The sequence below is a fragment of the Bombina bombina genome, chromosome 6 (assembly GCF_027579735.1).
Source record: "Bombina bombina isolate aBomBom1 chromosome 6, aBomBom1.pri, whole genome shotgun sequence".
In the NCBI taxonomy this organism is placed as follows: domain Eukaryota; kingdom Metazoa; phylum Chordata; class Amphibia; order Anura; family Bombinatoridae; genus Bombina; species Bombina bombina.
The window spans coordinates 776,172,153-776,188,219 of record NC_069504.1 but is presented as its reverse complement, the minus strand read 5'-3'; the positions used below and the strand labels follow the sequence as shown (position 1 = coordinate 776,188,219).

General features: G+C 40.4%; 1 protein-coding gene across 1 annotated transcript in view; it reads left to right on the top strand.

Moving 5' to 3' along the window:
• The window catches only part of ADAM9 (ADAM metallopeptidase domain 9), a 621,882-nt gene that overhangs the window by 267,586 nt on the left and 338,229 nt on the right, over nt 1-16,067 (top strand). The window contains exon 8 of the mRNA XM_053718079.1: nt 6,363-6,434. Coding sequence (XP_053574054.1) covers nt 6,363-6,434 — 72 coding nt within the window. The remainder of the gene's footprint in view (nt 1-6,362; nt 6,435-16,067) is intronic.

Below are 16,067 nucleotides of genomic sequence, written 5' to 3'. Positions count from 1 at the left end.
GTGGTGAAGTAAGTTTGTGCTAGATTCTACGTTGATATGCGCTTCGCAGCAGGCTGGAGCCCGGTTTTCCTCTCAGTGTGCAGTGAATGTCAGAGGGATGTGAGGAGAGTATTGCCTATTTGAATTCAATAGATCTACGGGATCTATTTCATAGGTTCTCTGTTATCGGTCGTAGAGATTCATCTCTTACCTCCCTTTTCAGATCGACGATATACTCTAATATACCATTACCTCTACTGATTCTCGTTTCAGTACTGGTTTGGCTTTCTACTACATGTAGATGAGTGTCCTGGGGTAAGTAAGTCTTATTTTTTGTGACACTCTAAGCTATGGTTGGGCACTTTTTTATAAAAGTTCTAAATATATGTGTTTAAACATTTATTTGCCTTGATTCAGGATGATCAATATTCCTTATTTCAGACAGTCAGTTTCATTATTTGGGATAATGCATATGAATTTTCAATTTTTTCTTACCTTTCAAATTGACTTTTTTCCCTGTGGGCTGTTAGGCTCGCGGGGGCTGAAAATGCTTTATTTTATTGCGTCATTCTTGGCGCAGACTTTTTTGGCGCAAAAAATTTCTTTGTCATTTCCGGCGTCTTACTTGTCGCCGGAAGTTGTTTGTGATTGCGTAATTTTTTTGACGTTTTGCGACAAAAATGTCGGCGTCACCGGATGTGGCATCATTCTTGGTGCCAAAAGCGTTTAGATAATGTGGGCGTCTTTTTTTGGCGCTAAAAAATGTGGGCGTCATTATTGTCTCCACCTTTTTTTCACATTATTTAAGTCTCATTTTTCTTTTGCTTCTGGTTACTAGAGGCTTGTTCATTGGCATTTTTTCCCATTCCTGAAACTGTCATTTAAGGAATTTGATAGATTTTGCTTTATATGTTGTTTTTTCTCTTACATATTGCAAGATGTCTCAGATTGACCCTGGATCAGAAGCTACTTCTGGAAAAACGCTGCCTGATGCTGGTCCTACCAAAGTTAAGTGCATTTGTTGTAAACTTGTGGTAACTGTTCCTCCTGCTGTAGTTTGTGATGAATGTCATGATAAACTTGCTAATGCAGGTAAAATTTCCATTAGTAATATTCCATTACCTGTTGCTGTTCCATCAACATCTATTACTCAGGATGTTCCTGTTAATATAAGAGATTTTGTTTCTAAATCTATTAGGAAGGCTATGTCTGTTATTCCTCCTTCCAGTAAGCGTTAAAGGTCTTTTAAAACTTCTCATTTCTCAGATGAATTTTTAAATGAACATCATCATTCTGATTCTGTCTCTGATGAGGATTTTTCTGGTTCAGAGGATTCAGTCTCAGATATTGACTCTGATAAATCTTCATATTTATTTAAAATGGAATTTATTCGTTCTTTGCTTAAAGAAGTTTTAATCGCATTAGAAATGGAGGATTCTAGTCCTCTTGATACTAAATCTACTAAGCGTTTAAATTCGGTTTTTAAACCTCCTACAGTTATTCCGGAAGTTTTTCCTGTCCCTGATGCTATTTCTGAAGTAATTTCTAGGGAATGGAATAATCTGGGTAATTCTTTTACTCCTTCTAAAAGATTTAAGAAATTGTATCCTGTGCCATCTGACAGATTAGAGTTTTGGGACAAAATCCCTAAAGTTGATGGGGCTATCTCTACTCTTGCTAAGCGTACTACTATTCCTACAGCAGATAGTACTTCCTTTAAGGATCCTTTAGATAGGAAGATTGAATCCTTTCTAAGGAAAGCTTATTTATGTTCAGGTAATCTTCTTAGGCCTGCTATTTCTTTGGCTGATGTTGCTGCAGCTTCCACTTTTTGGTTGGAGGCTTTGGCACAACAAGTGTCAGATCATAATACTCATAGCATTGTTAAGCTTCTTCAACATGCTAATAACTTTATTTGTGATGCCATCTTTGATATCATTAGAGTTGATGTCATGTATATGTCTTTAGCTATTCTAGCTAGAAGAGCTTTATGGCTTAAAACTTGGAATGCTGATATGTCTTCTAAGTCAACTTTGCTTTCTCTTTCTTTCCAAGGTAATAAATTGTTTGGTTCCCAGTTGGATTCTATTATTTCAACTGTTACTGGGGGGAAAGGAACTTTTTTACCTCAGGATAAAAAATCTAAAGGTAAATATAGGGCTGCTAATCGTTTTCGTTCCTTTCGTCAGAATAAGGAACAAAAGCCTGATCCTTCCCCTAAAGGAACGGTTTCTGGTTGGAAACCGTCTCCAGTCTGGAATAAATCCAAGCCTTTTAGAAAGCCAAAGCCAGCTCCCAAGTCCACATCAAAGTGCGGCCCTCATTCCAGCGCAGCTGGTAGGGGGCAGATTACGATTTTTCAAAGAAATTTGGATCAATTCGATTCATAGTCTTTGGATTCAGAACATTATCTCACAAGGGTACAGAATAGGTTTCAAGGTAAGGCCACCTGCAAGAAGATTTTTTCTTTCTCGCATTCCAATAAATCCAGTGAAGGCTCAGGCGTTTCTGAAATGTGTTTCAGATCTAGAGTTGGCTGGAGTAATTGTGCCTGTTCCAGTTTTGGAACAGGGTCTGGGGTTTTACTCAAATCTATTCATTGTACCAAAGAAGGAGAATTCCTTCAGACCAGTTCTGGATCTAAAAATATTGAATCGTTATGTGAGAATACCATCATTCAAAATGGTAACTATATGGACTATTCTGCCTTTTGTTCAGCAAGGGCATTATATGTCCACAATAGATTTGCAGGATGCATATCTGCATATTCCGATTCATCCAGATCACTTTCAGTTTCTGAGATTATCTTTTCTAGACAAGCATTACCAATTTGTGGCTCTGCCGTTCGGTCTAGCAACGGCTCCAAGGATTTTTTCAAAGGTTCTCGGTGCCCTTCTATCTGTAATCAGAGAACAGGGTATTGTGGTATTTCCTTATTTGGACGATATCTTGGTACTTGCTCAGTCTTCACATTTAGCAGAATCTCATACGAATCGACTTGTGTCATTTCTTCAAGAACATGGTTGGAGGATCAATTTACCAAAGAGTTCATTGATTCCTCAGACAAGGGTAACCTTTTTAGGTTTCCAGATAGATTCAGTGTCCATGACTTTGTCTCTGACGGACAAGAGACGTCTGAAATTAATTTCAGCTTGTCGAAACCTTCAGTTTCAATCATTCCCTTCGGTAGCCTTATGCATGGAAATTCTAGGTCTTATGACTGCTGCATCGGACGCGATCCTTTTTGCTCATTTTCACATGCGACCTCTTCAGCTCTGTATGCTGAACCAGTGGTGCAGGGATTATACAAAGATATCACAGTTAATATCTTTAAATCCGATTGTACGACACTCTCTGACGTGGTGGACAGATCACCATCGTTTAGTTCAAGGGGCTTCTTTTGTTCTTTTAACCTGGACTGTGATCTCAACGGATGCGAGTCTGACAGGTTGGGGAGCTGTATGGGGGTCTCTGACAGCGCATGGGGGTTTGGGAATCTCAGGAGGCGAGATTACCAATCAACATTTTGGAACTCCGTGCGATTTTCAGAGCTCTTCAGTCGTGGCCTCTTCTGAAGAGAGAATCGTTCATTTGTTTTCAGACGGACAATGTCACAACCGTGGCATATGTCAATCATCAAGGGGGGACTCACAGTCCTCTGGCTATGAAAGAAGTATCTCGGATACTTGTATGGGCGGAATCTAGCTCCTGTCTAATTTCTGCGGTTAACATCCCAGGTATAGACAATTGGGAAGCGGATTATCTCAGTCGCCAGACGTTACATCTGGGCGAATGGTCTCTTCACCCAGAGGTATTTCTTCAGATTGTTCAAATCTGGGGTCTTCGAGAAATAGATCTGATCGCTTCTCATCTAAAAAAAAAACTTCCCATGTATCTGTCCAGATCCAGGGATCCTCAGGCGGAGGCAGTGGATGCATTGTCGCTTCCTTGGAAGTATCATCCTGCCTATATCTTTCCGCCTCTAGTTCTTCTTCCAAGATTGATTTCCAAGATTCTAAAGGAGCGTTCGTTTGTACTGCTGGTGGCTCCAGCATGGCCTCACAGGTTTTGGTATGCGGATCTTGTTCGGATGGCTTCTTGCCAACCTTGGACTCTTCCGTTAAGACCAGACCTTCTATCTCAAGGCCCATTTTTCCATCAGGATCTCAAATCATTAAATTTGAAGGTATGGAGATTGAACGCTTGATTCTCAGTCATAGAGGTTTCTCTGACTCCGTAATTGATACTATGTTACAGGCTCGTAAATCTGTGTCTAGGAAGATATATTATCGAGTCTAGAAGACTTACATTTCTTGGTGTTCTTCTCATCATTTTTCCTGGCATTCTTTTAGAATTCCTATAATTTTACAGTTTCTCCAGGATGGTCTGGATAAAGGTTTGTCTGCAAGTTCCTTGAAAGGACAAATTTCTGCTCTTTCTGTGCTGTTTCACAGAAAGATTGCTAATCTTCCTGATATTCATTGTTTTGTACAGGCTTTGGTTCGTATCAAACCTGTCATTAAGTCAATTTCTCCTCCTTGGAGTTTAAATTTGGTTCTGGGAGCTTAACAATCTCCTCCTTTTGAACCTATGCATTCTCTGGATATTAAATTACTTTCTTGGAAAGTTTTGTTTCTTTTGGCCATCTCTTCTGCTAGAAGAGTTTCTGAGTTATCTGCTCTTTCTTGTGAATCTCCTTTTCAGATTTTTCATCAGGATAAGGCAGTGTTGCGGACTTCATTTAAATTTTTACCTAAGGTTGTGAATTCTAACAACATTAGTAGAGAGATTGTGGTTCCTTCATTGTGTCCTAATCCTAAGAATTCTAAGGAAAGATTGTTACATTCTTTGGATGTGGTAAGAGCTTTGAAATATTATGTTGAAGCTACTAAAGATTTCCGAAAGACTTCTAGTCTATTTGTTATCTTTTCTGGTTCTAGGAAAGGTCAGAAGGCCTCTGCCATTTCTTTGGCATCTTGGTTAAAGTCTTTGATTCATCATGCTTATGTTGAGTCGGGTAGAACTCCGCCTCAAAGGATTACAGCTCATTCTACTAGGTCAGTTTCTACTTCCTGGGCTTTTAGGAATGAAGCTTTGGTTGATCAGATTTGCAAAGCAGCAACTTGGTCTTCTTTGCATACTTTTACTAAATTCTACCATTTTGATGTATTTTCTTCTTCTGAAGCAGTTTTTGGTAGAAAAGTACTTCAGGCAGCTGTTTCAGTTTGATTCTTCTGCTTATAATTTCAGTTTTTTTTTCATTATAAGATTTAAACTTTGTTTTGGGGTGTGGATTATTTTTCAGCGGAATTGGCTGTCTTTATTTTATCCCTCCCTCTCTAGTGACTCTTGCGTGGAAGTTCCACATCTTGGGTATTTATTATCCCATACGTCACTAGCTCATGGACTCTTGCTAATTTCATGAAAGAAAACATAATTTATGTAAGAACTTACCTGATAAATTCATTTCTTTCATATTAGCAAGAGTCCATGAGACCCACCCTTTTTTTGTGGTGATTTTGATTTTTTTGTATAAAGCACAACTATTCCAATTCCTTATTTTTGATGCTTTCGCACTTTTTCTTATCACCCCACTTTTTGGCTATTCGTTAAACTGATTTGTGGGTGTGGTGAGGGGTGTATTTGTAGGCATTTTGAGGTTTGGGAAACTTTGCCCCTCCTGGTAGGAATGTATATCCCATACGTCACTAGCTCATGGACTCTTGCTAATATGAAAGAAATGAATTTATCAGGTAAGTTCTTACAAAAATTATGTTTTATATAACAATATTGGTTATGCAAAGCTGGGGAATGGTAGTAAAGGCTTTATCTATCTTTTTAAAGGTATAGTAAACCCCAAAATGTTATTTTATGATTCAGATAGAACATATTTTAAACAACTTTCCAATTTAATTTGATTATCAAATTTTCTTCATTCTCTTGTTATCCATTGCTGAAGGGACAGCATTGCACTACTGACAGGAAGCTGAAAATATCTATTTAGCCAATCACAAGAGACAAATGTGTGCAGGCACCAATTAGCAGCAGCTCCCACTAGTGTATGATATGTGCGTATTCATTTTTTAACAAGGGATACAAAGAGAACGAAGCACATTTGAAAATAGAAGTGAATTTAAAAGTGTCTTAAAATGACATGCTCTATCTGAATCATGCAAGTTTAATTTTGACTTTCCTATCCCTTTAAACAATAACGGTTTTGGAGTAGACTGTCCCTTTAAGGTTAATTCAATAGTTTATAGATGATATGACTTTTATTTTCTTTTTAACTATTTACAAATGAAAAGAAAAATGAATAAATTGAAATGTCTAAACTAAAATTGCTTCACCAGTTCTAACCGGCTATTTTTATTCTTTTGTTTTAGTTTACTTTTCTGAACAGAAATGCAACAGCTGTAAGGGTAGAGATGGTACAGTTGGCAAACTATTTGGACAGTGTAAGTTGTCAGGCATATTATGCCTTTCTAATGTCTCTATATAAACTTATGTCTGATGAATTAAAAGGGCCATAGTTGAAATTACATACTGTAATTTGTTAGAGCATGGCAGTTTAAGATTATCCATCCTGCAAGAAATATTGCTGTAGACCCGCAGAGCACTGCTGATCCCAAGCGGAAAGGACTGCTGATCCAACCAGCGTCGCTAGTACGGCTAGTGCTGCTTATTGGATCAGCAGTGGTTTCCACTCTGGACCCACAGTGCTCAGCAGGTCCTGAGCGGTACTTCTACTGTGTAACGAATTAGAACATAATTCGATGACTAATATGGCTCTATAATGTTAACCAGCTGGAATAAATTATTCATTGTCTTTCGTTTTAATCATTTTTTGCATGTTTATAGTCACCACATCATCACATCATTTCTTAAATTGAAATGGTCAGACTTATTTACCGGTAAAATGAATTAATGTCTCAGGAAAAAAAACAACAACTGTTGGTTATGATTAGCCCTATTAAAATAAAATATGTAGGATTTCTTGTTTGCATACTAGAAAGATAAACATGGTAAGAACATAACAAAATATTGATTTTATTGTTGATTCAGTATAGGGATATATTATTATTTATTTTAAAGGCAGTACATACATTATGGAACACTGTAATACCATTGTAATTTGAAATTTTATTTTTAGTGAAAGATTGCACCTCAAGTTTTGGGAGGAATTTGTTCTGTATTTTAGTATCCAATTCTATTTCAAACATTTAGGGCCAGATTTCAACTGGAGCGGTATTTAACGCTGCATATTGAGTGCTAACTCCACTAGCCGTGCATCCATATTACAAGTTGAAAGTAAACAGTCGATGCGAGTAAAAAGCCAAACTTAGACTATTGCGCACGTTATAACGTATTCCCCTATAGAAGTCAATGGAGCAAAACAAGTGTAAAAAACAAAAAAAAAATCACCCTACTCATGCTCAAACATGATTGCATATTCTCGAGTGCGCTAACCCAACATAAAAATATGACTATTTCACATTCCAATGTTCTTCACATATCAGAATATGTTCTATTTATTCATAAAATGCATTTCTTTTGTTAAGTAATGATGGTCCATAGTCCTTCATAACATATGGGATATATTTTCTGCCACTAGGAGGAGGTCAAGAACCTATATCGTAGCTTAAAATCCCTCCCACCTCCCTTTTCTCTCTTAGTTTTTGTTCTTGGCCTCGTTGGAGATGGTTGAGAATAAAGGTTGTTCCTGCTACTTGCTTATGGATTACAAATTAGGAGCTCAGACCTATGTGAGACCCAGAGTTCCTGAGGAGTATAATTTACAAAGAAGACAGAAAAGACTCTTCACAGCAGCTGAATGATACAGGGACATAGGAATACCTTGTTATGTGCACAGCATTTCTCCTACGGGATTTCAGCCATAACTACCATCAGGCATTACGGGGAATCATCCTTGGCCTCCCCCTGAGGGACACAGGTATTTCCTGTTGCAATCCTCTATGGTACTAAGATACCTGCACTGGATGGGCTCTCTACTGGATGCTGCTGCAGCTGTATTGCAAAGGATTTCACATGCCTGGTAAGCCAGTGGAGGGGTGCTGCGTAAGGTAAGTGACTTTACACAGCACACATAGAGCCCAGTACAGCATAGCTTGCTCTTCTAATGACACATTTTTTTTTTATTTTTTTCAATTTCCTACCTACCCTATTCTTATCAGGGACAAAGCAAAATAATACTGTTGCACTTCACAGCCTTCTGTCAGCTCTGGGGAAATATTGATGGCACTTTTTAGAAAATAGGTGCCTGTCCTTTTAAGACAACCATTAACTGCTCAGTTCAGTTAGCTGATCAATATAGGAAACTCTGGTTTTGCAGGGGAGCATGTTGATATCAGGGAAGATAATTTATTACGCTTGGTGCACATTATATATTTTATTATGCTTGGTACACATTATATAATTTTATTACTTTCAAAATGGCTTTCAAGCTTTCTCTGAGGTTAACTGGCTTCTCTAGCCCTGCCCCTCAGCTTCACATGCCTTACTATCCAGTCAGGGGCTGTTACTAGGCAGAAGTCAGCTCAGGAAATTATAGGACTTTATTTTCTAAAAGCAACTTAATGAGTAATTTATTTGTTTAAGCATTTCTCCATACAAAGGAGCTGCCATGGAGTTACTTGGGCTGGGCTATGAAACCTGGGACCATGTAATAATGTGTGATAGGAATTTTCTTAAGTTTAGTGTAGAATTTTCTCTACCATGTCTGGTACTTCTTCTACAAGATACGACGAGTCCACGGATTTCATCCTTGTGGGATATTAACCTCCTGCTAACAGGAAGTGGCAAAGAGCACCACAGCAGAGCTGTATATATAACTCCTCCCTTCCCTCCACCCCCAGTCATTCTCTTTGCCTGTGTTAGTAATAGGAAGAGGTAAAGTGAGGTGTTAGTTTTAGATTCTTCAATCAAGAAGTTTTTTTATTTTAAATGGTACCGGTGAGTACTATTTTCCTCAGGGAGATTTGAAATGAAGAAGATTTCTTCCCTGAGGTTGATGATCTTAGCAGATGTAACTAAGATCCATGTTGGTTCCCACAGAGTTTCTGAAGGTAGTGCAAGAGAAATCTTCAGTGTGGAGAACGGTGTCATGCTACAAGCAGCATTGCGGTATGTTCAGTCTTTTTATTCTGAGGAGACTTGTTATATCAGAACTGGCTGACATTTTTTCCCTGCAAGGGAAGGGGTAAGCAGTAGACCTAGGCACTGAGGGTGTTACTGAAAATCCTATGTTTATTCATATTGCTGGGACATATGGAAGCAATATTAACACTGTATGGGGCTTGACACTGGGAGAGGCAGCTGGATATTTTAGATGCTTTTTACATGTGAAAGTCAGTAGAGCTGCAAGCTTTATTTAAAATTTATAAGGGGACCACATGGCTTGTTTTCTAAACCGCTTCCCATGCGGCTAATCAGACTCTTAGGACGACGTCCATGATGGGAGGGGCCTATTTTGCGCGTTCAGACGCGCAGTTTACTCCGACTGAGAAGGCTGCAGGCATTAGCTCCGGTGGGGCCTAAACTTGTGTTCTGTTCACCGGATCGTTGTCGAGTCATTTTGCAGTACCCTGTGGGCAGATAGGCGCCACAGCACAACTGTGGCGAGGTGCAGGGGTAATTTTTTCACTTAAAGTATATTTTTGGCTATAAAAATGTCTTTTAGAGGCTAAATTCACCCTTTACTCATAGGGTGCAATAATTTTTGGCCAAATTGAATAAGTTTATTTAATTGTGAAACGTTATATAACGTTTTAGGCAGTTTTGGAAAAATTGTGCGCTTTTTTAGATCTTAAAGGCGCAGTACACATTTTTCATAGAATTGTGGAAATCAATAAATAAAGTGTTCTACGACTTTTGTGGTTATTACTAGTCTGTTCAACATGTCTGACATTGAGGAAACTAATTGCTCGATGTGTTTAGAAGTCATTGTGGAAACCCCCCCCCCCTTACTTTGTGTACCTCTTGTACTGAAAGGACCTTACAATGTAAGAATCCTAAGGATGATTCTTAGTCTTAGTCTGAAGAGAATCAGGATATGCCATCCAATTCTCCCCAAGTGTCACAACCGCCCACACAAGCGACGCCAAGTACCTCATGTTCGTCTAATTCTTTCACTCTGCAGGATATGGCTGCAGTTATGTCAACTACCCTTACAGACGCCTAGATTTAGAGTTTGGCGTTAGCCGTCAAAAGCAGCGTTAAGCTGCTTTTTACCGCCCGCTGGTATTTAGAGTCAGACAGGAAAGGGTCTACCGCTCACTTTCTTTCCGCGACTCGAGGCTACCGCAGATACCCTTACGTCATTTGCGTATCCTATCTTTTAATGGGATTTGCCCAACGCTGGTATTTCGAGTCTTGGAAGAAGTGAGCGGTAGAGCCTCTACCGACAAGACTCCTACCATCAAAAAAAGTCAGTAGTTAAGAGCTTTATGGGCTAACGCGGGAACAATTCTTCATCCAAGCGGAGCAAGAAGATGTCCTCCATCCGGTAGAAGTCTTCATCCAAGCGGGGCAAGAAGAGGTCCTCCATCCGGTAGAAGTCTTCATCCAAGCGGGGTCTTCTATCTTCATACATCCGGAGTGGAGCCATCTTCCAGCCAGCCGACGCGGAGCCATCCTCTTCAATCGACGGACTAACGACGAATGACGGTTCCTTTAAGGGACATCATCCAAGATAGTGTCCCTCGAATTCCGATTGGCTGATAGGATTCTATCAGCCAATCGGAATTAAGGTAAGAAAAATATGATTGGCTGATTGAATCAGCCAATCGGATTGACCTCACATTCTATTGGCTGTTCCGATCAGCCAATAGAATGCGAGGTCAATCCGATTGCCTGATTGAACTTCAATCTGATTGGCTGATTCAATCAGCCAATCAGATTTTTCTTACATTAATTCCAATTGGCTGATAGAATCCTATCAGCCAATCGGAATTCGAGGGACGCCATCTTGGATGACGTCCCTTAAAGGAACCGTCATTCGTTGTTAGTCCGTCGGTTGAAGAGGATGGCTCTGCGTCGGCTGGCTGGAAGATGGCTCCGCTCCGCTCAGGATGGATGAAGATAGAAGACCCCGCTTGGATGAAGACTTCTACCGGATGGAGGACCTCTTTTTGCCCCGCTTGGATGAAGACTTCTAACGGATGGAGGACATCTTCTTGCTCCGCTTGTATGAAGAATTCGGCTCGGCTGAGTGAAGACGACTCAAGGTAGGAAGATCTTCAGGGGGTTAGTGTTAGGTTTATTTAAGGGGGGTTTGGGTGGGTTAGAGCAGGGGTATGTGGGTGGTGGGTTTTAATGTTTGGGGGGATTGTATTTTTATTTACAGGTAAAAGAGCTGATTACTTTGGGTCAATGCCCCGCAAAAGGCCCTTTTAAGGGCTGGTAAAAGAGCTGATTACTTTTTAATTTAGAATAGGCTAGGGCATTTCATAATTTTGGGGGGCTTTTTTATTTTATTAGGGGGCTTAGATTAGGTGTAATTAGTTTAAACTTCTTGTAAAAAATTTTTATTTTCTGTAATTTAGTGTTTTTTTTGTATTATAGTTTAGTTTATTTAATTGTATTTTAGTTTAGCTAATTGTAGGTAATTTATTTAATTAATTTATTGATAGTGTAGTGTTAGGTGTATTTGTAACTTAGGTTAGGATTTATTTTACAGGTAATTTTGTAATTATTTTAACTAGGTAGCTATTAAATAGTTATTAACTATTTAATAGCTATTGTACCTAGTTAAAATAAATACAAAATTGCCTGTAAAATAAATATAAATCCTAAAATAGCTACAATGTAACTATTGGTTATATTGTAGCTATATTAGGGTTTATTTTATAGGTAAGTATTTAGTTTTAAAAAGGAATAATTTATTTAATGATAGTACATTTATTTAGATTAATTTAAATTATATTTAACTTAGGGGGGTGTTAGGGTTAGGGTTAGACTTAGGTTTAGGGGTTAATAACTGTATAATAGTAGCGGCGACGTTGGGGTCGGGAGTTTAGGGTTAATAATTGTAGGTAGGTGGCGGCAACGTTGGGGGGGGGCAGATTAGGGGTTAATACAATTTATTATAGTGTTTGCGAGGCGGGAGTGCGGCGGTTTAGGGGTTTATACATTTATTATAGTGGCGGCGAGGTCCGGTCGGCAGATTAGGGGTTAATAAGTGTAGGTAGGTGGCGGCGACATTGGGGGGGGCAGATTAGGGGGTAATAAATATAATATAGGTGTCGGCGATGTTAGGGGCAGTAGATTAGGGGTTCGTAGCTATAATGTAGGTTGCAGCGGTGTCCGGAGCGGCAGATTAGGGGTTAATAATATAATGCAGGTGTCAGCGATAGCGGGGGCGGCAGATTAGGGGTTAATAAGTATAAGATTAGGGGTGTTTAGACTCGGGGTTCATGTTAGGATGTTAGGTGTAGACTTAGAGAGTGTTTCCCCATAGGAAACAATGGGGCTGCTTTTTTGCAGGTGTTAGATTTTTTTTCAGCCAGCTCAGCCCCATTGTTTCCTATGGGGATATCGTGCACGAGCACGTTTTTCCAGCTTACCGCTGACTTAAGCAACGCTGGTATTGAGGTTTGAAGTGTAGCTAAATTATGCTCAACGCTCCCTTTTCTGAGGCTAATGCAGCCGTTCAGACAACTCTAAATACCAGCGTTGTCTTAAGGGTGCGCTGGAAAAAAAAGCAGCGTTGGCACCGCGTGTCTTTACCGACCAAACTCTAAATCTAGGCGAGAGGTATTATCTAAATTACTAGTATTACAGGGTAAACGCAGTAGGTCAAGTATTAATGTGCATACTGAATCCTCTGATGCTTTATTGACTATTTCCGATGTACCCTCACAGGGCTCTGAGTTGGGGCTCAGGGAATTGCTGTCTGAGGGAGAACTTTCAGACTCAGGAAATATGTTACCTCAGACAGATTCAGACGTCATGTCTTTTAAATTTAAGCTTGAACACCTTCGCCTGTTACTTCGGGAGGTTTTAGCGACTATTGTGATACCACCAGAAAAATTGCGTAAAATGGACAAATATCTAGAGGTTCCTACTTACACTGATGTCTTTCCGGTTCCTAAAAGAATTTCGGAAATTGTAAAAAAGGAATGGGACAGACCGGGTATACCGTTCTCTCCCCCTCCTAATTTCAAGAAAATTTATCCCATATCAGACACCATTCGGAACTCTTGGCAGTCTCCCTAAGGTGGAGGGAGCTATTTCTACCCTGGCTAAGCGTACAACTATACCTAATGAGGACAGTTGTGCTTTCAAAGACCCTATGGATAAGAAGTTAGAGGGTCTTCTAAAGAAATTATTTATTCATCAGGGTTTTCTCTTACAACCGACAGCTTGCATTGTTCCAGTTACTACTGCAGCAGCTTTTTGGTTTGATGCTCTAGAAGAGTCTCTGAAGGTTGAGACCCCTTTAGAGGACATTTTGGCTAGAATTAAGGCTCTCAAGCTAGCTAATTCTTTTATTACAGATGCCGCCTTTCAAATTGCTAAATTGGCGCCAAAAAACGCAGGTTTTGCCATTTTAGCGCATAGAGCGTTATGGCTAAAATCGTGGTCTGCTGATGTGACATCAAAATCTAAGCTCTTAGCTATTCCTTTCAAGGGTAAAACCCTATTCGGGCCTGAGTTGAAGGAAATAATTTCTGACATTACTGGAGGTAAAGGCCACGCCCTACCTCAGGATATGTCTGTTAAGATGAGGGGTAAACATAATAATTTTCATTCTTTTCGAAATTTTAAAGGCGTACCCTCTGCTTCCTCTTCCTCCACAAAGCAGGAAGGAAATTTTGGTCAGTTCAAATCCGTTTGGAGACCCAACCAGGCTTGGAATAAAGGTAAACAATCCAAGAAGCCTGCTGCTGCCACAAAGACAGCATGAAGGGGCGGCCCCCGATCTGGGACCAGATCTAGTAGGGGGCAGACTTTCTGTTTTTTCTCAGGCTTGGGCAAGAGATGTTCAGGACCCCTGGGCATTGGAAATCGTGACCCACGTGTATCAACTGGAATTCAAGGATTTTCTCCCAAGAGGGAGATTTCTTCTTTCACGATTGTCTGTAGACCAGATAAAGAGAGAGGTGTTCTTACACTGTGTAAAAGACCTTTCTACCATGGGAGTAATTCGTCCCATTCCAAAACTGGGACAGGGGTTTTATTCAAATCTTTTCGTGGTTCCCAAAAAAGAGGGAACTTTCAGACCCATTTTAGATCTCAAGTGTCTAAACAAGTTTCTCAGATTCCCATCATTCAAGATGGAGACTATCCAAACAATTTTACAGATGATCCAAGAGGGTCAATATATGACTACCGTGGACTTGAAGGATGCATACCTTCATATCCCTATTCACAAGGATCATCATCAGTTCCTAAGGTTTGCCTTCCTAGACAAACATTTTCAGTTCGTGGCTCTTCCCTTCGGTTGGCCACAGCACCCAGAATCTTCACAAAGGTTCTAGGGTCCCTTCTGGCGGTTCTCAGACTGTGGGGCATAGCAGTGGCGTCTTATCTGGATGATATTTTGATTCAGGCGTCGACTTATCTGACAAAATCTCATACAGACACAGTGTTGTCCTTTCTGAGAACTCACGGTTGGAAGGTGAACCTTGAAAAGAGTTCACTAGTTCCAAGGACAATGGGTTCCCTTCTTGGGAACTCTGATAGCCTCGGTAGACATGAAAATATTTCTGACAGAGGTCAGAAAATCAAAGATTCTCAATACTTGCCGACCACTTCAGTCCATTCCTCGGCCATCAGTGGCTCGGTGTATGGAGGTAATTGGATTAATGGTAGCGACAATGGACATCATTCCGTTTTCCGTGGATCAAGAGACCAGAGACTCTCTTCTTTGGTGGTTGTCGCCGGATCATCTGTCCCAAGGGACGTGCTTCCGCAGACCCTCATGGGTGATAGTGACAACGGATGCCAGCCTACTGGGCTGGGGTGCAGTCTGGAATTCCCTGAAGACTCAGGGTGTTTGGACTCAGGTGGAGTCTCTACTTCCAATCAATATTCTGGAACTGAGAGCAATATTCAATGCGCTTCAGGCATGGCCTCAGTTGGCTTTGGCCAAGTTCATCAGATTCCAGTCGGACAATATCACGACTGTGGCTTATATCAATCATCAGGGGGGAACAAGGCGTTCCTTAGCGATGATTGAGGTATCCAAGGTAATCCGATAGGCGGAGGCCCACTCTTGTTATCTGTCGGCAATCTACATCCCAGGAGTAGAGAACTGGGAAGCGGATTTTCTAAGTCGACAGACTTTTCATCCGGGGGAGTGGGAACTCCACCCGGAGGTGTTTGCCTCACTGATTCTCCAATGGGGCAGACCGGAATTGGATCTAATGGCATCTCGACAGAATGCAAAGCTTCCACGATACGGATCCAGGTCCAGGGATCCCCAGGCCGAACTTATAGATGCCTTGGCAATGCCTTGGTCGTTCAGCCTAGCTTATTTGTTTCCACCGTTTCCTCTACTTCCACGTGTGATTGCTCGGATCAAACAGGAGAGAGCTTTGGTAATCCTGATCGCGCCTGCGTGGCCACGCAGGACTTGGTATGCGGATCTAGTGGACATGTCCTCTATGCCACCGTGGAAACTTCCTTTGAGACAGGACCTTTCCAACATCCAAATCTAAATTCTCTGCAGCTGACTGCTTGATGATTGAACGTTTGATTTTATCTAAGTGGGGATTCTCAGATTCGGTCATCGATACTTTGATACAGGCACGTAAGCCTGTCACTAGAAAAATCTATCATAAGATAGATAGGATAGATAAGATATGGCGTAAATATCTTTATTGGTGTGTATCCAAGGGCTACTCCATAGAATAGAGTTAGGATTCCCAGGATTCTGTCTTTTCTCCAAGAAGGATTGGAGAAAGGGTTATCAGCGAGTTCCTTAAAGGGACAGATTTCTGCTTTGTCAATTTTGCTTCACAAAAGTTTGGCAGATGTTCCTGATGTTTCAGTCTTTTTGTCAGGCTCTAACCAGAATTAAGCCTGTATTTAGACCAATTACTCCTCCCTGGAGTTTGAATTTAGTT